The sequence below is a fragment of the Centroberyx gerrardi genome, chromosome 11 (genome assembly GCF_048128805.1).
Source record: "Centroberyx gerrardi isolate f3 chromosome 11, fCenGer3.hap1.cur.20231027, whole genome shotgun sequence".
Taxonomy (NCBI): Eukaryota; Metazoa; Chordata; class Actinopteri; order Beryciformes; family Berycidae; genus Centroberyx; species Centroberyx gerrardi.
Genome location: NC_136007.1, coordinates 13,125,511 through 13,148,875, shown reverse-complemented (window position 1 = coordinate 13,148,875; position 23,365 = coordinate 13,125,511). Strand labels below are relative to the sequence as shown.

Genomic DNA, 23,365 nt, shown 5'->3' with positions numbered 1-23,365 from the left:
TACTACGGTAGCCGCAGATGGACATATGTCTAATTTGTAGATGCCTTATTTTAAGTGCACGTGCCTCTTGTGCTCAAATGTCTCTGTCTTTCCTTGACTAACTTATTAGGTTTTGATTTCATACTGTTTACTTTTAGCTGTTCTCCACTTTGTCTTATGTTTGTTTTAATATACTTGTTTATATAATGTGATTTTTTTTTTTTCCACCAAAATTACTTGAGAGAATTTTAATTTAACATGATTTAATACATTCTTAGATTTACCTGCTATTTTTGTATTATATTCTGTTCTGTAACATTTGACTTGTGACTAATAAAGAGAAAAACAGGGGCTTGTGGTTTCTATATGCCTGTGTTTCTTTTATATGAACTCGAATAATTATAATTAGCCGTTTTAATAATTAATAATCCCACCCTCTCCTCTATTACAGACTCATTGTTAAAACTTTACTTTTTTGCATTTAACAACATTAGTTACAGTTCACCTTTTTCATTCCTATTTCCACCCCCGCCCACCAGGGGCGGTGTGTGTGTACACGCGGACACTGGTTCCGCTCGGTGTCCTCCTTTAATACATCCATGCATCAAACTGATGATGTGGTCAAGAAAACTGGTGGCACTTCCGCGTCGACGTTGTGTTCAGTTGTGATTGGAGGTGGAGTTCACTGAGCTTCCCACAGAGAAATGGAAATATAAGGGTTCTTTGCTCTGTGCGTTCACCTTTCAAAACATTTGCTTAATCTCGTTTTCCTCCTGGGACGTTTGAACAGCGGCCACAAGACGGAAACACAGAAGGGTGTAGGAAGCAACAGGGGGCTAGCTGGTTAGCTAGCCACTTTGACTGGTGGTCTGTCTGTCAGTGACTAACGTTAGCAGGGCATGGAGGATGGATTTCCTCTGTGAATTAGTTCAAGGCTTGGCTGCATTAGCAGTTGCAGGTTTGATTGTGGTAAGTAACTTACAGTTAATTTTTTAGTTTGGTATTCTGTTGCCAGTCTGTTGTAGTTTGTGCTGTGGCAAGTGTGTTGTCTCTGTAAAGTGATCTAAACTCAAGGGCCTTCAATGGAAGATGATGGCAAAAGCTGTCAAAAATGTTGGCAGTATGCTTTTCTCACTTGTTGTAATCACTGGTTGTCAATGTCTTGCTTTTTGAGGTCGTGGGTTGCTCTATTCATAGTATTCCCATGATGTACATGCATTTCCTACCATAGTGCTTTACCATACACACAGCTCATTGGCTGTGGCTGTCATTTGATTATAATCACCTGTTATTTTCCCACCAAGATGGCTGTGTGGTGATGGAACAGAATACTATGAATTTGGGTGGATGTTTTTTCAATACAAATCTCTTGGTTAAGCCTAGTCCTAGACTTAGTAGACTAAAGACAAAATTCAAAGGAGATATCCATTGAAAACGTCCATAGTCTAGGGCTAGGCTTAATCCCTGTCTGCAAAACCAGCCCATTGTGTTTAGAGCAAGTGCTTTTCGCCCTGTAATTGTACAATCGTACATTAACCCTAGGCTTATTTTTACCCCCTTTTCACACTGCACTTGTCAGCTCATGTTTATACACCGCAATTCAATTCTTAACCCTGGGAAGTCATGGCTAAACCTGCTGCAAAAACAGGGTGAGTTAGTCCTGGACTAACATCAAGGCTAGCCCGCTTCAGCGTCTCCAATATGAAACTTGAGCTCAAGCCAGCTCAGTTGACCCCAGGGTGAAAAAGGACTCCTGAAAACAGTACATGATGAAACAAGATTACAGCAGCATTATTCCCGTGTTCATCTCTTTTCAGCTGTTAATAGTAGCGCACGTCACAGCCGGCATGGTGGATCTGACACGTCATGAGAAGGAGAAATACTTCCTCACCACCACCGGGGAGAAGGAGCTCTTCCCCAGCCTGCATGATCCCCACTCCAGGGAGCTGTCTGTGGTGGTCCCCGCCTATAATGAGGAGCTCCGAAGTGAGTGATGGGTGTAAACCTGGGTCTCCATCAGTGATTTCTGCATAGTAACTGGTGGAATAACATAGCTTGTTGAAGCTCCACCAACTTTTTGGCCTGAGTTCTAATGTTCAGCCTTCCTTGACTTTAGATACAGTAAACTGTTGTAAAACTGTTGTTTTTGTCTGTTAGAAAATAGCTATGTAATTGCACCAGACTGGACATTTTTATTTGATAGGATATATAATTCTGTAATTAAAGGACCCAGCATTCAATTTGCACCAAACATCTTCCTGATAACAATGAATCAAACCCTGATCCATAACTCTGCTATTGGTAACCCATCAGAAACCAACACAGACCCTTTTACAGAAAATTAGACCATTAATAGAAGGGAAACTATTGACAAATAATAGAGCATCCTGCTTTTAGGATTTAGTTTTTAAGACAATAGATAGAATAGGATTTACTTTTAAAGACAAGATATAGAATAGGATTTACTTTTTAAGACAATATTAGCAATACTAGTGTGATCGTGACTACACAGATTGTGAGCCAATAGACAGGTTTCTGAACTATTTATGCAAAATAGTTAAGAAAGCATATTTAATCTATCTTTAACTATGAAAAATATTTCATATTGATTGGAGATGGGTAGTGTCGAAATCTGCTTTGTCAAGATTTCCTAGCAAATGGCTTTTTCAACACTTAAATGCTAATACATGCACAGTTTACTGTGTTTTGCCTGATGAATTGCCCACCAGTTTAACTTTGAGGGTTAGCATTCAGTGTAAAGACACTTTACCAACCAGTTTGGTTCTTTTAAAACCCCATAGCTCCTGGCCTCTCGGGCGATGTGTCATTTTACACCTGCGCTAGATGATAGAAACTTAATATGGGTGTGAATGTGTGTCTTTTCAGTGCCTGTGATGATGGAAGAAGCTATGGATTACTTGGAGAACAGACAGGTCAGTGTTTGCAGTGGAAAGCAAATGCAAGAACTCATGAGTGAAGTGCTTTGTCTGGTCCAATATAGAGTTAACCTTCTTCAGCGAGCAAAGCAAGCTTCTGTGGCTGTACCAGTTATCCTCAAAGTGGCCACTAGGTTGCAGCATTTAACTAAAAACTGCCCTTTGTGAATCAAATCTCTCCTGTAATTTCCTCACTGCAGAAACAGCACTCTTCGTTTACCTATGAGGTCATCGTGGTTGACGATGGCAGCAAAGACAAAACCACAGAGGTGATATTTTTAAACCTTTTTTTGTGGATATTCTTCCAAGAAATACATTTTTGCTCAATGCTGAATGTTTCAAAGTGGCACCATACTGAGGTACCAAGAGAAAGTTTGTATTAGTGTGTGTGAACATCGTTGTGTTGTCTTCCCAGGTTGCCTTGCAGTACACGAGGAAGTACGGTGCAGACAAAGTGCGCGTCCTGACGCTGGTGAAGAACAGAGGGAAAGGAGGAGCTGTGAGGATGGTGAGACCTTGGCTGTCAAAACCCACATTTGAATGTGCCACAAAAAACGACAAGTCTAATACAAACGTATGCAGCGCACCTCCTGTTGATTTAATTTTTGTGTTTTTCTCTCTTTTAGGGAACTCTGAGCTCCAGAGGGAAAGTCATCCTGATGGCAGATGCTGACGGAGCCACAAAGTTTGCTGACGTTGAGAAAGTGGAGGCCGGCCTTCACCACCTCGACCCTAAACCGGTGGGGGGTTTGTTTTGTTTTTGTTGTTCTGTCTGACATGTTGCCATCTAGGTATGATGTAGTAATAGAAGTCGGTTAGGTTTTGGACCACTCTAAAGATGCCTGTCTGTGTGTTTAGGAGAACATGGCGATCTCCTGCGGTTCCAGAGCTCACCTGGAGCAGGAGTCAGTCGCTGAGGTAAACGTCTGACTGTCTGTCTCTCTTTCTGTCTGTGCTCGTCTATCAGTCAACATTACTATGTAGACTATGTGTCTGCGTCTGTCTATCTAACCAACAACTAAGGTGTCATTTATGTGCGTGGGACGGATGATGTAAACCGCTGTTGTTCTGTCCCCGTCACAGCGATCTTTCTTCCGTACGTTCCTGATGTACGGCTTTCACTTCCTGGTGTGGTTCTTCTGTGTGAGGGGGATCGCGGACACGCAGTGCGGCTTCAAGCTGTTCACCCGCGAGGCCGCCCTCAAGACCTTCTCTTCCCTCCATGTGGAGCGCTGGTAAGGAGTGCTGAATCGATTAGTTGATTGATCGATTAGTCGACAGAATCAACTAATTGTTTTAGTCATTTAACAAGTAAAAATACCAAACTTTTGCTGGTTACAGCTTCACAAATGCTATGATTTGCTTGCTTTTCTCTGTTTCATATCATTATAAAATGAATGCTTTGGGTTTCTTGGCTGCTGGTCAGACTAAATAAGCAATTTTTAGAATCACTTTGGTCTCTGGCAACTTATGATGGGCATTTGTCATTATTTTTGATCATTTATAGACTAAATCGTTAATCGATTAATCGAAAAAATCAATCGACTATCAATCAATAGACTAATCGATAATAAAAATAGCACATGGGAGATGATAATCTATCATATGCCATAGTGCTGCACAAGTAAACCTGCTGTGTTGTGAATGCTGGAGTCACAGGATGTTTGGGAAAGTTTGATATTGTCTGATAGAAGTCCTTGTAATAGAGTGTTTCAACACCTGTTATGCACTTTTTCTATTTTCTCTCTCAGGGCCTTTGATGTGGAGCTCCTCTACATCGCCCAGTGCTTCAAAATCCCCATAGCAGAGGTGGCGGTCAACTGGACTGAAATAGAAGGTAGGTTTCTCATGGAATATGGAAACATTTGTCCATCCGCAATCCAATGATCTGTAGATCTATAAATATCACTGTCAGTCAGTCTGTGATTGGAAAATTTCCAGAGTAACATATTTTCATTGCTTCTAGTTGTTCATTATATTTATTTAGCATTTTATTAACCTTAATGTTTGCATATGTATCTATGCAATTTTTAATCTTTATTGGTTTTATTCAGATGTCTGTCTTACAACGATTATTATTTTTGATATGTATGAAGGGTTTCATGCATGCTTCAATGCTGTATATCCATTTTGAAAACATTTTGCTACATGGAATAAATCAGGCAGTATTTGAAAAACATTAATGATTCTGTCCCCCCAAAAAAACAATTTTATAAGCAAAAGTCTTAAGATTCATGCCAGCAGTCAATATGGGAGAATGGGTGTCATTTTTTTGATATCTCATTTTTGAATGAAACTCTTCATTTGTTATTTGTTTTCCCCTGCTTGTTATTGCTCTGTATTTCTATTACAGTCTTACTATTTGATGATGATTAATAAAGTGTCCATCCATCAACCTGATCTATCTATTCTTGCTCAGTCCCACAGTTCAAGCCTTTTCTGATGGAGTTATTGTATGGCTGTCATCAATGAATGTCAGCAAACTGGCAATTTTCCATTATTTGGACTATAAAAACTTCTCTTAGAGTTGAGCGCCTGTGTGATGTGTGTTTGCTCTGCCAGGATCCAAGTTAGTCCCGGTGTGGAGCTGGCTGCAGATGGGACGGGACCTGGTCTTCATCCGCCTGCGCTACATCACCGGTGCCTGGAAGCTGGAGTCGCCACGCAAGACTGACTAGCCAATCGGACGAGCCCTCGTGTCATAGAGACAGCCATGATGTCGCCACCAAACCTTTCAATTGGATCGGGATTATCAATTGTGTCAGTCATTCACTGTAATCAACAACAAAAAAACAAACATTTCACTTAATTTCCTCTCCAAATGCTATCATTGGATGAGAAGTAACGACACAGTTGAGAGTTCCTCGTGGTCCTGCCTGTTAGTTGGACTATGGCTTGTGGTGGCCATGGTTACACGCACATTGCTGTTGCCACGGTTTCCAGGACATACTTTGTCTGACTGATCCGTGTACTAAGTTACTTTTTATTTTGTGGCTAATCAGTTGTAAGTTGCAAAAGACTTGTAGAGAATTTTGGAGGATCTGATATCTGTTTGATTCTGGCAGGTAAAATGAACGTGTTATTCTGTGAGATTTTCTCAAGGGACAGGAGGGATTGTAAACCAAAATAAACAAAAAAAAACATGTGTATCATATTATGACTTTATAATCATGAGGCTATTAACCTACAGTCACTTGTGTTCTCACCTTTCCAGACAGCTTCCTCTCCCTGTCTCTCTCTCTCTCTCTCTCTCTCTCTCTCTCTCTCACGCACACACACACACACACACACACTCACTCTGGTCATGTTTAACCATTAACTTATTATGATAGCTCGCTCCCGGATCTATCAAAAGCAGTAAACTAAGGTTGCTCATAGGCCAACAGATGCCTTTTCCTGTCTCTCAGAGCTGTTTTGCGGACATCTTCTGGAAAGTGTCCAGCAGCGAGCGTTCTTGTGGTCTGGATAAATGAAGTTCCTGTTGAAGTGCTGTTTTCTTATGCAAGTCTGAGGTCTGGCAGCGAGGGCTGGGGCGCGCGCTAATGCGGATGTCTCTGGGGCCTCGCGGAGCCCCGGGGAGCGCATCCTGTTTGTGTCCCGGTGTCTGTCTGCCTGTCTGTCTGGCTGCTCTCTGCCCGGGACAGTCACATCCTTATACCTGCGCTTTTCTATTCTGCTACCTCTAGAGTATGCTGGCCAGGAATCAAGGGGCAAGGAAATTAGTGATTTTGCAAGTTGAAATTAAAAGATTTACATTTCAAGATATTTTATTGATCCGCACCCCTGCCTCCCCCTCCCCCTCCCCCTGAATCTGACGCATACACAATCACTGATTCACTGCGGGCCACTGGGTTAAACCATGGTTTCCCAGACGTTTGTGTTACACCAAGAACCCCCAAATAGATAGCCAGATAACCCCCGCTTGATAAAATTTTAACCCCTATCTGAGAGCAGATATGTTGTTATGACTCAGTACAGAATTAGGCTATTTCTATAGACGGCAACAGTGGCAACGCTGAAACCAAATGATCAAAATAGTTATGCTCATTTCTAGTGAGTGGGAAAAAAAACTGAAATTGCTAAACTATTCCTCATTTTGCCCTGGAACTTCCTCAAGGACCCCTGCTGGTCCCCGGACCCCACTTGGAGCACCTATTTGTGGCCCACCGGCAGCTTCTCCAGCCCGGGTGATGCGTTTTGGTGATCCACCTGGTGTTAAAAAGTGAGGTTTGAAAGGATCCCTCGAGTGGTTTCACTTCATGTCGGGAGTATTGTTACGTTCCGCAGCAGTTGCTGTAAACTGTGAAAATGTCAAACTTGTAGACTCACTGTCGCCAGCCGGGCTTGCGTCATTAACTGGACCAGTCACGGCACTCACAATAAAGGCTCGTATCCATCCGCAATGAAAAAGACCTCAGTCTGGCTCCCAACAACAGATAGCCTAGGGAAACAACTTAGATTATTATAATTTTTTTTTGTATTGAAGCTTGATTTCAATGCAGGTTTGAACTGGGGGTGAAAGGGTGGATAGTCTATATCCAAGGCAGATTTGCACTTTTACATTTTTTTTTAGGATACAGGTGCAGTGTGTATGGTATGTGTGTGTGTAGGTGTGTGTGTGAATGTGTAACTGTAAATTTTACTAGGTGCCTATGGGAATATAAGAACGGATAGCATAATATAGGAGATAATAACATAAATACCACAACAGTGCGCACACTTCAAGTTCCTTTAGGAATATTATTGTGATTTTCCATGTAGCCTGAGACTTGGAATAGTTGTATAAGCGGAATGTGATATGATTGATTTACAAACCTTTTGAACATAAAATATGCACCCACCCACCAACCCATCCATCCATCAAACAGGCTGCTCACCTCTGCTGCAATAACAACCTCAGCCAGTTGCAGCCTGTTATTAGCTGCAGCAGGCCAACTCATTAATTCCAAGCAGTGCGTGTCATTTCCCTCATTATCATCATATTGCACGGAGACCCACCCAACCTTAGTCATCTTATAATAGGCTACATTTTAGGAGGATGCAGTAGGCTACAAATATCAGGAGCTGCTATACCACATTAGGCATAGGCTACTACCATAAAATACCATTAGGTATGAACTCACTTTGAGTACTACACAAGTCCCTATAGAAATATTATAGGAATATTATAGTGACACCATAAGAGATTACAAATACGCGAATTTAATTATAAACTGACCATTGAGTATCAGAAACACACTATAGGATTACTGTAGGATTATTATAGTTTTTTTGTTTTTGTTATGGAATCACAGTCAATCCATTCATTAGAATAGACTGGAAAAAGGGAACAGGTGTGATTGTTTGTCTCGTGGCCTTTTGTCAGAGTCTCTCCTATGTCTGATTTAGCCACTGCGCGAGGACTGCACATCATGCCCACGCACGCGCGCACATTCATGCATGTTGCTGCTGGGTCTGAATCCCTGAAATCCTGGGAAAGTTCCAGGGGGGAAGGCGGAGGGATCTCGCATGCAGGCGCTGCGGTTCCAGCCAGGCTGACGCCGAGGTTGTGGCGCTCGGCTGGGGCTGCTGGAGGAGTGGAGGCTCCGGGCTCCTCGCAAAAGCTGCGTCAAGACAGCCACAGGCAGCCATGGCAAGACCAGAAGTTACGGTAGTGCTGCCTTCAAAATAAAAGCGTAAAGTTGGTCAATTTTTGTCAAGTTGAACCTGCCACCCCCTGCATATCATATCACCCTCCGTCAAAAGCTAACGTTAGCTAACGTTATCTCAAATAACGTTAGGCCATTGCGGTGTAAATATCTATAAATAGATTTAAATAAATAAAAACAAATTAATAAACACAAATCTGGTTTGTAGCTACTATTATTTTAAATTACGTATTGTATTACTCAACATTGCAACCTTTTCCCCTCTGTGTTTTATTTTGAAAATGTAAACCGGAAGTCATGTTTTTATTCTGGCCGGCTTGACACTGGTCCTCCCAAACACACACCAACTCCAACACACACACATACGCACACTGACACACACACACACACACACACACACACACACACACACACACACACACACACACACACCTTCGCCGCTCCAGTGTGCTGGTCTGACCTACAACATACAGTACAGCCTCCACACGCACGGCTGTCTGCAATGCACTTGTTATCACAGCAGAGGTGAGAAAACAAACAACTAATTTATATTTTAATATATTTTAAGTAGTTCTGTTTCAGTATTGGTTATTTTGCTGTGGTTTTTGTAATTATATTTTTTGAGGAATGTTTATATAGGTTTAATAACTGCTCACTTGCACTGACGGGCAACTTCGTGTGGATTATAATGTGGAAATATCACTAATATCCTATATATGACTGCGTTTAGACAAAGTGTTTGGCTACAGGTCGATTGGGAAACGTATAGGCTAAATATAGATTTGTAATCAATACTATTAGATATTATGTCAGCCAAGAATAACGGATAATCATCACTCCGTGCCCTCTTTGTGCCATGTGGTTGTTTGACTCGTTCAAATAAAAGTTTGTAATGATGACATACTTAGACTATGACAAGAATACTTTTGGCTGACGGCTCTTGTTTACCTTTTTAGCATGTAGGATTGTTTTGTCAAGGTGTGTGTTTATAGGTCAGGACACAGCCCAAAATGTACAGACGCTAAAGACTCATGCTAGTAGTAAAAGGAAGCTGGCGTGTTTACTTTTTGGGGGGTGTCCTGATGATAAAGCATTAGGTAATTAGCCTATCTGAGCCTGTAGACTGGGTGACGCCAGGCTCCATAAAGCAGCAGCGGCGGCGGACTGATGCCGCATTGGAAACGAGAGCTCGTGCGCTTTTGCTGTCATTGTAAACTCAGCTGTCTGTCTGTCTGTCTGCCTGTCTGTCTGTCTGTCTGCGGAAAACCAGGCAGTGTTGTTCACATTTCTATTATTATTTTTGATGAGCACGAGACAGAATGTAGCCTGGTCCACATTTCTATTCACTATCATCAGAGGAATTCCAGCCTATTTACTACCTAGAACTTCAAGAATCCTAGAATAAAAAGAGCTATAATAGAAGGATACGATACTATAGTGAAATTTAAAACATATCATGCAGTTACTAGCCTATAGGTAAAAATGATAGGCTACCGCAAATAATCCTATAGTAAAACCATATATGAGATAAACAAAAAATACCATAATGTACGATAAGATGACAATAAACTCACTATTGAGTACCTCAGAAACACTTGGAGTCCCTATAGGAAGATCATAGGAATATTATAGTGATTTTTCATTAAGCTCGTGCTGCCGGAGTGATGCGCGCACTAACAGGATGGGGTGTGTAGAATTCGTGACTGGGACTCATACCTGATAAATAGTTGGATAGTTACTTTCCTTGCTTTTTTTTCCCCAGTAATCTTTTTTGGATGAATACACAAACGGAAATACAAGCAAACACGAAAGCACGCAGAGCTCGCTCTCGCTCTCTCTCTCTCTCTCTCTCTCTCTCTCTCTCTCTCTCTCTCTCTCTCTCTCTCTCTCTCTCTCTCTCTCTCTCTCTCTCTCTCTCTCTCTCTCTCTCTCTCTCTCTCTCTCTCTCTCTCTCTCTCTCTCTCTCTCTCTCTCTCTCTCTCTCTCTCTCTCTCTCTCTCTCCCCTGTCCTGTGATGTGTTCTGGCCAGACAGTATGGCTCCTGGGCGTTAGTGGTATGATCATAGAAACAGAAGCCATAGAAAGGACATGCATCATTCTCAGTTATTCCAGAAAATGAGCCTGCATGGCCACCTTCCTCTGATCTCTCTGAAACATTAGATTTTGAGACTTTTCAATGTTGTGATTGCTCTTCTTAGGGAATAATCTAGTTGTTCAGTATTTAGAAAATCAATTTGATGAAGAGAGTGGGGCCCTGCAGATACAGCATCCTTACCATGAAAACCTACCTCTAGCACCTTTTTTTTCACCTTTTTTTTTTTTTTTTTTTGCTTTTGTGGTGTTTAGTCTTTAGTTTGAGTCAGGCTGTTGTCATCAGTCTAGACCAGCCTGTCATTTAAAACAAGTCTCTGGCTTGGGCTTAGTTCCCCTAACAAGTAAATCCCAAGTCCTCTTTTCTGCTTGACCTCTGGACTGTCTCCCCAGCCATGCCTCGGTTTCAGCTAAATTAGCAGTTAATTCTGTCTCTCACTTCTCTTGCCAGATGATTGAAACTTGACCTGGACTTCTGGCTGTGTGAGGAATAACCTTCCCTGCAGGAGGCTCCGGATCCCGAGCTGCCAGATCCCTTCTGTGCCAACGCAGAGAGAGGATTTAGGGTTTGCTGCTCTGCACTGGCAGCGGTCCAACTCTTCCACCAACGCTGCTGGGAAGTAACAGCGGAATAAAAAAAAAGAAAAAAAAAAGAAAAAACAGCCTCTGTTTACACAGACTCATCACGCTACCTCTCTATCCTTACCTCTCTGCTTCTTCTCTGCCCCGGCTTCTCATTCTTCGGCTCTGTCCTCACGTGAACCCATATCCCATCAGCTCACCTTCCCACCCATCCCATCCATCTCATTATGAACTCCTCTACCTCCATTACGTCCCTCTTCTCCTTCACCAGCCCGGCAGTGAAGCGCCTGCTTGGCTGGAAACAAGGGGATGAGGAGGAGAAGTGGGCGGAGAAGGCTGTGGACTCTCTGGTGAAGAAACTGAAGAAGAAGAAGGGAGCGATGGAGGAGCTGGAGAGAGCCCTCAGCTGCCCCGGTCAGCCCAGTGAGTGTCTCGTGGGTGAAGGGTGGCATAGTGGCCTAGTGGTTAGAGAGGATGTCTCATAGCTGGAAAAGGTCACAGGTTCGATCCCAGCAGGTGCAATTTGTCAAAATGTCCTTGAGTGTCGATTCCTGCTCACTCATTGTAAGCCATTCTGGATAAGAGCGTCAGTTAAGTAGCTAAAATGTAAATTATAGCATGATAGATACCTGTATAATCACCACTATAACAAATTTGTGTCCCCAATAGGACTACTATTTTCTTGATTAATCATTTAGTCTATAAAATGTCAAAAATAATGACAAATCAAGTAATCGATTAATCGTTTCAGCTCTAGTCACCAAGATGAGCTCTAGGTACAAACAACATCAGTTTAAACGCACAGTACAGTCTGCCGCCTCTATTGACCGGTGAGATCCATGTCGTTTGATTTTTCGATCTTAACCCTGTCAGGCAAGTGCGTGACAATCCCTCGGTCGCTGGACGGGAGGCTGCAGGTGTCCCACAGGAAGGGTCTGCCCCACGTCATCTACTGCCGGGTGTGGCGCTGGCCGGACCTGCAGTCCCACCATGAGCTCAAAGCCCTGGAGTGCTGCGAGTTCCCCTTCGGCTCCAAGCAAAAGGACATCTGCATCAACCCCTACCACTACAGGCGCGTGGAGACGCCAGGTAACGAACGGGAAGGTCGAGCTGCAAAGGAAATTAAGGAAAAAAAGAGACAAAATCTTCTAAATTGGTTTTTAAGTGGAAGAAATAAGCTCAATGTTGAGTTGTAATCTCACAAACAATGAAAGCTTTCATGGGTTTCCAAGTGGAGCCAATGCTTTTTTTCATTTTCTATATAGGCTAGGAGTTGGAGAACAAGGACGACTGATCTAATACAGTGTACCCAAGCCAACTAGATTTGCAGTAATATGATCTTTTCTAACAGCATCTCTCTCTCTCTCTCTCTCTCTCTCTCTCTCTCTCTCTCTACTCTCTCTCTCCCTTTTTCTTCCACCCTCCCTGCTCTCCCTCTCAGTGCTACCACCCGTGTTGGTCCCGCGCCACAGCGAGTTCAACCCTCAGCACAGTTTGCTGGCCAAGTTCAGGAACGCTTCCCTGCACAACGAGCCTCTGATGCCCCAGAATGCCACCTACCCGGACTCCTTCCCTCCTCTGCCCTGCTCCTCCTTCTCCTCCTCCCCCTCCTCCTCCCTCGCCCAGTCTCCCACCTCGCAGAGTTACCCCAACTCCCCCAACAGCGCCGCGGAGCCCGGCAGTCCTTACCACATCACAGGTAGGAAGAGAAACAAGCCAGCTGATACTGCCAGTGGTTACAGCAATAGATACTACTACTTTACCACTACTTTCTGCTTTACCTTAGAGTCTCATACTCCAGTCTGATATGAGTGTAAGTCGTTTACTTTTTCCATTTATATCCTCTTCCTCTGCTCTGTCATGCGCTTTTCCAGCGGAGACTCCTCCACCTCCGTACAGCATGATGGAGACGACGACCCCTCAAGAAGATGTGAAGCCCAGCAACTCCTCAAATACCCCCAAACTCATACTTTCCGCCCCCCACAGAGGTAACTGAAGTTCACACAGCCAGAGATATACAGTACACTACCAATCAAAAGTTTGGACACACCTGATATGTTTTTCATTATCTTAAAGCCATTTTGATCAAAGGCTTACGCTTGAATGCTTGAAATTTGTTTCTTATACAAATAAATAGTGAAGTTATGATGAGTTATGAATTTATTTCCAAAGCCTTTGCTTTTGATTCTTTACTTTGAAGAATCTAAAATATAAGATAGCTTTGATTTGTTTAACACATTTTTGGCCACTAATTCCATTTGTGTTATTTCATAGTTTTGATGTCTTTACTATTATTCTAAAATGTGGAAAATAGTAAAAAATAAAGAAAAATGTGGTGTCCAAACTTTTGACTGATAGTGTAGATGTCTAAGAGATATTAGCAGATGTGAATTTACCTACAACTGCTATATTAAGTAATACATTTACCACAATATACAGCATTTTTTGAACATAATAACCATATGAACCATAATATGTATAAAATCAGAAATCAGTTTTCCTCACATATGCTTTGAGATGCATTTTAGCACCCCTGGAGCAGGTTCAGTGCCTTGCTTAGTAACACTTTGATAATGAACTGGGGGAGGAGGTCAAACCTGTGACCTTCCTCTCACCAACCCAAGTCTGCCCCGTCAGCCTGCCAGTGATAGGACAGTATTTTGTAAAGCAGGATTCTCTTTGATCATTCATCCCGTCGTTGTGTCCCTGTTCAGATTTAAGGCCGGTATGTTACGAGGAGCCGGAGTACTGGTGCTCCATAGCGTACTATGAGCTCAACAACCGGGTGGGAGAGACGTTCCACGCCTCGTCCCGCAGCGTCCTGGTGGACGGCTTCACAGACCCGTCCAACAACAAGAACCGCTTCTGCCTCGGCCTGCTGTCCAACGTCAACCGCAACTCCACCATCGAACACACACGCAGGCACATAGGCAAAGGTAGGATGGAGTACCTCTGTGGTTTATTTGTGATAATGGCACCTCTTTTGCATAATTACTTACAGTGTTTGATAAGGACCATAGCCAACAAAAATGTATTAAAACGCATGATTGATATTTACAGTTAAGTTCTGAGAATGAGGCTTTTTTTAGTGTCAAAAATTATTTGGACCAGAGAGTCCAGCAAAGAAAGGCCTGGCAAAATCTATACCATATCATTTATTTATAGTGGCCCTGTGTGTGTGTGTGTGTGTGCGCTTGCACTTTGTAAGCAAGCACAACACCACAAGATTTACAGTCAGATAGCCTCCTATTGTCTGGATGCTTTGGGCTAAATGTTGGTTTTTCTCATGGTTTAAGAGCAGAGGAAGCCTGTCACAATTGGATGGAGATCAAACATCTCCATGGGTTACAGTAAACCGTGCACAGTTAGGATGTGTGTGGTTTGGAATGGTAGGGTGATAGAAAGAGCTGAGGGTAGTGGGAAAGAGGCCAAGTTTGGTCCCCAACACACACACACACACACACACGCACACACACGCTATCCAGACGTTCCTGGTTTATAAGCATAGACACTCTTATGGTTTTCCCCTGGCAGGATATGAAACACACTGTCTTTAACAGTTAGTAAATAATCAAGTGATTAAATGGATACATCCTCTGATTACACGGTTGCCATATCCTACCTTGGATGAAGGAGTTGTATTTATTTTCTATTTTAATATGTGGTGCAGTAACAGATTTAAAGATTTGCACCCACCACATTAAAAGACTAGAGATATTTTGTGCAACGCTTTGACTTGTTAATTCACTTGGTCTCTGCTTGTCATTAGTGATGTCTCTTTTTTGTCTTTCCCCTCTTCTCCTTTCCCTCCTCAGGTTTGCACCTGTACTACGTCGGCGGGGAGGTGTACGCCGAGTGTTTGAGCGACAGCAGCATCTTCGTCCAGAGCCGCAACTGTAACTTCCAGCACGGCTTCCATGCCACCACTGTGTGTAAGATCCCCAGCGGCTGCAGCCTCAAGATCTTCAACAACCAGCTGTTCGCTCAGCTCCTCTCCCAGTCCGTCAACCACGGCTTCGAGGTCGTCTACGAGCTCACCAAGATGTGCACCATCCGCATGAGCTTCGTCAAGGTAACGCCGCGACGCGAGGCACGCGTGGGGTTTATTTTAAAACTTCAAATGTGTGGTTTGGGGTTAGGTGACATGTAGCAACTGAAATTCTATCAGTGCCGTCTTCCCTTTGCCCCCATTTCTATTAAATACCCACATGGCTAAATACGCAGAGTTGAGTTTCCACTGTGGGTTTTCCGCAGTAAATCAATACTCTGTTATTTTGATCTGCGGCTCTCGCCTGCAGTGATGTGAGCATGTCAAAGCCCCCCCGTACACGATGATACGGCCTCCTCCTGTTACATACACACAGAGTCCATACACACATCCACTTAGCAGCTATTAATTAGAGTAATAAACTGAGCTGCCAACATGCATAGCTGAGATTTTGGATGTTAAAATTGTTGTCCCCTTTCCTCAGGGTTGGGGTGCTGAATACCACCGTCAGGATGTGACCAGCACCCCCTGCTGGATCGAGGTGCACCTGCACGGGCCGTTGCAGTGGCTAGACAAGGTCCTCACACAGATGGGCTCCCCGCACAACCCGATCTCCTCAGTGTCCTAACACACACACACACACACACACTCTTCTTGTGTGCTCTCGGTCCTACACACAGGTAGTCGTAGATTCTGTATGTATCGCCACTCCCAGGTTTTTTGTCCTGCGCTCCTTCTCGTCATCTCATACACATTTAGAGCGGTTCTAAAAATGTCACAAAGTTCTGTCAGCTTTGTCACGTCGTGCCCTCTCAGCTGCAACACCCTCAAACACATGCATCATTGAATTTCATTTTGCTAATTTACAGCCGGTGTAGTTACAATGATCAAGTGTTTCTTCATTTCAGTAAAACTATGATACAGCATTTATTCTCTCTCTTTCCATTGGGACATATTAACTGCACTCCGAGACAAGGAAAAATGGGATTTACATGTAGGTACTAAAAGACTCGTGATTAAATGTTATTAGTATGTATGTGTTGTGTATTTACTAATGTTTGACTTCACGTACCGATTGCTTTTTACTTGTTCCATTAAAGTTTTTTTTTTCTCAAAGAATCTACAAATTTAGAAGATTATTTTTTAACATAGAGCTTTCATTACCATCAGTTTTTATTTTCTCACGTTAAAGAACAAATCTTCACGGAGCGCTATCAACAAACAACCTGAGAAATGCCACCATGTTCAGCATAAATTTAATGTCATATTCACAGCCAAAGAATACGCACAACAAATGAAAAACAACACAGAAACAACACACACTATGCTATGGCACCTGCTTGCCACTTTTCTACACAAAGCCAAACAGGGCTAGCAAGCCATGGCTTACTATTTTTCATGCCATCAAATTTCCATTTTTGTTTTCTTTTTGTATATAGTTACAATTTGCTGACTGTGTTACAGTTTCAGATAAATAGGTGTTTAAAATCCCATGTTAAAAACCTTTTGGCCTGGCCCTGGAAAGCCCCACTTGGCTCTACTGTGGAAAAGAGGCACAGACATGCATTGAAGCATGATTGTCACACGTAATAACAGTCCATGTTGAAATAAACACAACATAAGAAACTAAAACACACACATAAACTGGCATTATATTCACTGGATGGTTTCGTTTTTGGAAGTGAGGCCCAAATGTGGGTCACAGGAGTATAAAATTGGGCTCCCAGTATTATTCTGGAGAAAACTGTAGCTTCAAGAGCTGAAGGTTTTTGACTGGACAGTTTTTATCTACTGGCTTGATATTGTTTGCTGCAACCTTCACAAGTCCCTATAAAGAAAGGTAGATTAAATAAAACATCCCAACCTTGTAGGTTAGAAGCTAGTCACAATGGCCTCAGAAGCACAGAGACAAAAAAATAAAAATAAAATCACTGACTTTGACTGGGTTTTGACATTCAAATTGGGCCAGACAGTGTAACTCAAAAGGAAAATCACTACAAACAATAATGAAAGTAAATGTTAGCTTCGCATCAATGATATTTAGGGATTTCTAATTCCTAATCAGCCCCAGATAGAGCTTGATTAGATGGTCAGCCTCCTTTAAAGGCCCACGTCAGAGACCCACACCTTGATCATTTCACCCAGTACAGTGCACAGGACTCGCCACGCTTTTCACATAAATAGTTAAAACATTTCCCTTAATTATTATTCCTTCAGCATGGCGGTCCGACTGGGGAAAATGATGTTGACAGTGTAAGGTTACCATCCATTTAAGCATCAGTGTGTCTTCAGTGGTTGTTCTACATGAAAAGCACCAAGGTAAAGCACTGATTGGCTGGCGTTAGCAGCCCTGGAACTCCTGCTGTGATTGGCTGCGGCTCTGAGCGGCCAGGAGATGCTGCTGCTGCTGCAGGAAGCTGATGACCTCTGGACTCCTGAGCAATGACTGTAGGACACACACATATTCATATTTAAGAAAAGGCAGACACTAATATCTCTGTAGCTCTGATGCATGCTGTTCTCTATTTCTGCCTTTGTCAGGGAGAGAACGTCACATCAAACTGTGTGCCAAAATTTGTCTACTTTGGTTTACACTGCGAACTACCGCCTGCCAGTGTGTCTTTGGGTGGAAGAAGACGAGAGAATAGCTGTCAAACCACCTTCAAAAACTGAAATTATATTGAAATGAATGCCGTTTGGAATATTAGATGCATACCAAAACGAGGAGTGGACCTTAATGATCCAGATTAAGTCATGTTCTATGATTGAAACATGATCAACAGGAGACTCTAAATTGACTCTAATATAGGCGTGACTGTGAGCGTGTTTGATGTAGTATGGTACGTGACAATCGGGCCTATATGATGTAATATAATATATGGCATGTATATGATGTAGTATGGTATATAACATGTAGGCCTATATGATATGATATGATATGTAAAGCCCTTTGAGCCACGCTTGTGATAAAGGGCTATATAAAAAAATGGACTTCTACCAGGTAGATAGGTATGTTGTTGATGTTGAACAAGAGACATCAAACAAGTTTTCTTCCATGCAAAGAGAGAAAGAAAGACCTACGATAATGAGAACAAGGATAGTCTAGTTCCATCAGTAACAGACACAAACCTACACCATAACACCAATCAATCAGAGTAGCTGTGACTTACCAGTCTCTTCTGGTTGAGCACCTGCTCTATCAGAGAGGGTCTGGCCGGCCGGTCCCCCATGGTACCAAGACGCTGTTTGTTCACAGAGACAGGCCGCTCCTCCGAGTTCTCCTGACCAACAAAAACAGACACAAGCAAGGGATTCAGTCTGTGAGATGTGGTTTGAATTAATGCAGTGATTTATCAGTGGTTCATCAAGGTTTGGAAAAGGAGATAATGGGCTAGCCTTACAAAAAGGTCCTGCAGGAATTTAGGTCTTTGTGAAGGTAGTGTGTAGGTGTCCTGCAGGAATCCTGTAGGACGTTTTTGTAAGGATGGCATTGAAAATTGCATTCCTCATTGTAATCACATCTCAAGTCGTCCAGATTTAAAAAATGGGGTGTAGGGAAAATTCCCCTGTGATTTAGCATGGAATTTCTGCAGCACATCATGGTGGGTTCAAATGAATGCATCTATGAAACACATTCTTACATCAAGTTTCCCACTGGACAAGGCCTGGTCACTCTTCTTCTTCTTGTACTTGTCTTTGTACATCTTGTTGCGGTGTTTTTTACACATCCACGGTTTCCTCTGCTTGGCCACCTGCGTCGTGGTCTCCGTGCACCCCTCATAGGTGCACTGTTTGGGGGCGTTGTCGCCCTCGGAGGTGTCCTCGTCGTTGAGCTCTTCGGGACTGGCGGCGCTGTCCCTGGGGTCTGAGGTGTCCAGGACGTCGCTCTCCTCGTCCGGATCGTCCATGTCGTACGAGAAGACGTTGTTTTCTGATTCAAGAGGCGTGATCACATTTCTACTGTCGACCACGCCGCTCTTGTTCACATAGTACCTCTGTCCATCCTTAGTGAGCAGAAGAGTCGAGTCTTTGTCTTTATTCGCCGGTGCTGAATTGTCATCTTCGCTCATGATTCTGGTGTGTACATTAACGTTAGCTAGCTTGCTAGCGTTTCTTTGCAGTCTGTTAGCTTACGTTAGCTAGCTTAGTCCGCTGATATAGCTATTCGTTGACATTTCCCCGCCTAGTTTTCTAATCAATACATTCTGGCATTTAGTGTGATAAGATGATATGACTTAAATCCACCATGCTTTGGTAGAAATAGCTTGGTATTTCCAGCCGGCTAGATTCAGGTTGTCACTGTCCTGTCCTCGCTTGCTCTACACAACAAGAAGGCTTTTCTTCTTCGCTGAATTGATTCCGTGTATTACACTGCCCTCTACTGGTTAAACAGAGAGCTCCAGATTTCAATGGTGACAATTTGTTCTTTTTACTGTAATGCAAATAAAATAATTACTTTGCAATCTGGCAGAATACATTATGTAAGCTGTCATGAAATGTATAAACTTTAATTATTCCAATCATCAGTTGGCTACATAATACATCCCTAGCTAATAGTAATTAGCTCACTGTGCTGCCACACATGCCTGGATCATTCTGCCAGGGGCCCAAACACATCCAAACATGTTCTGTGGGCCGACCTGACTGCCAGAAACCACCATCCCACCTGTACACTGAGCACCTGCCCTGTCAAGTACCCACTCAGTCAAGTGCCACTCATCAGTTTGGCAAACGATACCAAAACATGCTCAATGTACAACTGTTGAAGGTGGCTGAGATGGTATATAAATTTGTATGATAGGACAATTAAATGATAAATGTATCTGCATGCAGACCCAGGGATTTTAGGGTCCTTGGTGGTCATGATGTGCCAGTAATCCAGGCATGCTGCATACTGCAGACTGGAGCCTCAAAACCTGGGTGCTGATCAGCCTATCCTATCCATAAAGTAGACTTGTCCCACTCTCACCACCAACAGCCAACATTAAGACATTATTTATCAATATAATGAAATAGCATGGTCAAATAGTCTAGCAGTGCACCCCCTGAACTTGATATGAACATGATAAATAAGTTATAAGTTTAGATGTATAGGCTACATTAATCACACTTAAGATCTACCAATGACACAGACAATTTGTTTGTTAAACATCTTTTATTATTATTACTATTATTATTGATAGACCATTGTTGAACAGAGGTACAGGTATTGGTATTGCAACATATTCTAATACTGTGGTGCAGCTGTGAGAGCACTTTGGTAAACCACATGTACCCATGTGCTGGAGAGTGTGGGTTTCAACAGCACGACAAATTCATACTGATCAGATCAATATGGTGGCACATTACTGTATCTGTGTGATGATATTATGCTAAATACAGAAACCTACAGACAAGTGTGAGGACAGCTAGGAGATAATCTGCAAAACGCTGAAAGAAAGTTATTCTGCATTTCTCTCACTCTTCCAGCTTCTCCTCTAATTTTCTCTTGCAACAGTTACTAGAATTCCCTTTATTGGCTGCTGTTGCGAGGGAAGTGACATCATTCCCAGCGTCTGACAAGAAGCAAAGATGGCGGCCTCCTCCTCTCCTCTAGAAGTTTTTTTCTTTGCTGACTGATTATTAGATACACATGTATGTATGACCGATTGATTTGCTTACTGTTCTGATAGACCTACTACTAGTAAAGAAATATACTGTATTGTGAACTATCAAAATAAATCAAATTATGTTATTTACATAACATACAAACAAGACTTCATCACTAAACCATTTTTTATAAGAATAGGCTACTGTATGTCTGTCATGCTTTCATCTGAATAAATGAAGCTGTGAATGAGGTTTCAGATAGACTTGTATAGAGCTGAAATAAATCCTCTTCCAAGTTGCAATGTTGTTGCTTTTAATTGCGATGCTTTCCAACAGTAGCCTACTGCTGGTTGTCCACTATCCATAATGACTTTCCCTCAGACCTGTTTGACTGCAGCTAGAGTCCAGCTGCAGCAAATTGGTGCATTTAGACGATCCTCATAAACTACTAAATGTACGACTCACACCCAAACATTTGACCACACTTAATACAAGTGGTATACCCGGGCTAGATCAATAATACATACCTTTACTGGTGGAACGTGTGGCTGAAATATGCCTTTTAGTGTTGGAAAAAATGTAAACAAGGCTTCATATTTGTTGCACATGAGCGTCACAAACCATCAAGAGTAATATGATAAAAGTGTGAATTAAGAAAAAAAATGACTGAAACGTTGAATTTGCTACACGCACCAAAATGCTGTCATTTTGTATTTCCAAGTTGTTCATGTCATGAATTTACCAGCTGACGAAATTACAAGGAGCAGCCAAATGCACCATTATTGAATAGCTGAATAGCGGTCTGTGTAAAATGTAAACTGTAATAATGCAGTCCAACATTACAGAAAGGCATCACCACAAGTGCTTTCTTTTATCTTTCTTTCTCTTCTTTATCTTTTTCTTTTTTTTTTAACAAATGCTGTTCACACATTTTGTAAGAAATAACTCACACATCTCACTATATTCATCTCTCATTTTCTCACCATTTGTCATTACACTGTTCAAGTCTAGTGTAGCCTACTGCAAAATTACTGCGAGATCTACATCTACACGTTTCCATTATTTTCACTCCATCAAGCTCTTCTGACAAGTCAACAAAAACATATCTTTTATGAAAAAGGGAAATACATATTTAAAAAAAAAATGCAGTGAATAAGTAATAAATAAATAAGGTTCAATAAAACATGAACATTTGTCCATATCCTCGCATTGCCCTGTGGAGCTGGTCCACCCTGAAAACCATGTTCCATGTTGAGCCCGGATCATCACCAAAGGGGAAACAACACTGTCACCCTTTCTCGCTCCTTGAGCTCTGTAACATGTGCTCAGATGAGAGAATGGTAAAAAAGAAAATCGTTTCGCCCTGTCCATCTTTTCCCTCTTCCTCACGATCCTCGTTACTTGTCGCCTCTTGAGCCTTTCTCCCAACCTCTCTACCCTCTAAACCCTCCCCCAGGTTTGGAAAGATGAATTCAAGGCAGCAGAAAGTTCTCTCCGTCTCTAATATCCAGTTTATTTCAACAGTTTTCCCCTGTTCATCCCCCCAAAGCCCTGGATGGGAGAGCCTGGGGAAGCTGACGTCTCCTCTTCCTCCTCCTCCCTACAGAAGGAGGAGTTGGATGAGGACATTCCCTTTCACTCCCTCCTCCTCCTCCCCACTCTCCTTTTTCCTCCTCCACCTCCTCCCCTTTCCCCTCCGCCTCCTCTCTAGAAGGGAGAGCTGGGGGAGCGGACGGTGCTGGCTGAGCTGATGGAGATGTCGTCGGAGTCGGACGGGAGGCTGGGGCTCGGGAAGGGGCTGGGGAGAGAGTCGGGGGTCAGAGAGGGAGGGGCCAGGGGCGGGCCAGGGAGGCAACTGGGCGGCTGCGCCCTCAGTGTTTTTGTTGTCGGTGTCGTTGCTGTCGTCACTGTCGGCGTCATCAGAAGCGAAAGCAGTGACCTCACATCCGGGTGGCGTCCTCGTCGGAGAACCTGCCCCTCCTTATCAAGAGGGGTGGCCTGAACGGGACGGGACGAGAGACAGGAGAACGTCATGGTTAGATCCTCTGATACAATGCCGAGGTTAGGGTTAGGACTATCAGACTCGGTGATCCAATGGGTAAAGACACACAACAAAAGCAAGCCTGTTATTAGTAAAGCAGGGACAGAGGAGGAGGGGAGCATCACAATAAGCAAAAGAATAAAACATTGAGATTTATGGCGACAAGCAAGGGAGCGAGGTTATTTCTCTGGAAAGGCAGCAGTCACAAAGAAATGGCGTAAACGAAATTGTCACTGACTGAAAGCATCAGCAAACAAAAAAGTAGCTTGTATTGACAAGTTACTTTTTTGTTTTGTGTTTATTTGTATGGGGAGGAAACAGATTTTATGCACAATATTTTCAACAGACACATTCACAAGGGGAGTTTTCAGATGGACACGAGCAACTTGCACAGCCTCCTGACTCACACACTTCGAAACACTGCATGAACATATGCCACAGACATTTTTTATACAACAGAGAGGGCACACAAACAAGCAAGGCATTAAGAACGGAGGACAACAATGCAGGT

At 42.8% G+C, this 23,365-nt stretch overlaps 4 protein-coding genes across 11 annotated transcripts in view; 2 read left to right on the top strand and 2 right to left on the bottom strand.

Annotated features, from left to right (window-relative positions):
- The first annotated feature begins 610 nt into the window (after nucleotides 1-610).
- Nucleotides 611-6,060, top strand: alg5 (ALG5 dolichyl-phosphate beta-glucosyltransferase). Its single transcript, XM_071903973.2, has 10 exons — nucleotides 611-948; nucleotides 1,797-1,965; nucleotides 2,866-2,912; nucleotides 3,116-3,184; nucleotides 3,331-3,423; nucleotides 3,542-3,655; nucleotides 3,774-3,833; nucleotides 3,999-4,150; nucleotides 4,667-4,752; nucleotides 5,478-6,060. The coding sequence occupies exons 1-10, from the start codon at nucleotides 886-888 to the stop codon at nucleotides 5,591-5,593; spliced, it is 969 nt and encodes a 322-aa protein (XP_071760074.2). The 5' UTR covers nucleotides 611-885; the 3' UTR covers nucleotides 5,594-6,060.
- Nucleotides 6,061-9,012: 2,952 nt separating this feature from the next.
- Nucleotides 9,013-16,343, top strand: smad9 (SMAD family member 9). Of its 2 annotated transcripts, none has more exons than XM_078286530.1 (8): nucleotides 9,013-9,088; nucleotides 11,106-11,650; nucleotides 12,110-12,325; nucleotides 12,678-12,935; nucleotides 13,111-13,224; nucleotides 13,951-14,172; nucleotides 15,052-15,308; nucleotides 15,709-16,343. In XM_078286530.1, exons 2-8 carry the CDS (start codon nucleotides 11,464-11,466, stop codon nucleotides 15,850-15,852), a joined length of 1,398 nt encoding a protein of 465 aa, XP_078142656.1. In that variant the 5' UTR covers nucleotides 9,013-9,088; nucleotides 11,106-11,463; the 3' UTR covers nucleotides 15,853-16,343. The 2 variants fall into 2 exon arrangements, with proteins under 2 accessions (XP_078142656.1, XP_071760060.1); XM_071903959.2 differs by having other exon boundaries at nucleotides 11,106-11,659.
- Nucleotides 16,344-16,469: 126 nt separating this feature from the next.
- rfxap (regulatory factor X-associated protein) lies at nucleotides 16,470-19,559 on the bottom strand. Its single transcript, XM_071903978.2, has 3 exons — nucleotides 18,866-19,559; nucleotides 18,395-18,505; nucleotides 16,470-17,670 (listed from the first exon to the last, which is right to left on the bottom strand). The coding sequence occupies exons 1-3, from the start codon at nucleotides 19,292-19,294 to the stop codon at nucleotides 17,566-17,568; spliced, it is 645 nt and encodes a 214-aa protein (XP_071760079.1). The 5' UTR covers nucleotides 19,295-19,559; the 3' UTR covers nucleotides 16,470-17,565.
- Nucleotides 19,560-22,520: 2,961 nt separating this feature from the next.
- The window catches only part of dclk1a (doublecortin-like kinase 1a), a 50,285-nt gene continuing 49,440 nt past the window's right edge, over nucleotides 22,521-23,365 (bottom strand). For 4 of the 7 annotated variants that reach the window (XM_071903970.2, XM_071903971.2, XM_071903966.2 and 1 more), the window contains one exon: nucleotides 22,754-22,811. In XM_071903970.2, the coding sequence (XP_071760071.2) occupies nucleotides 22,754-22,811 (58 nt within the window). Of the gene's footprint in view, nucleotides 22,684-22,740; nucleotides 22,812-23,365 lie in introns of those variants that run through there. The other 3 variants (XM_071903968.2, XM_071903969.2, XM_071903965.2) reach the window with 3 other exon arrangements.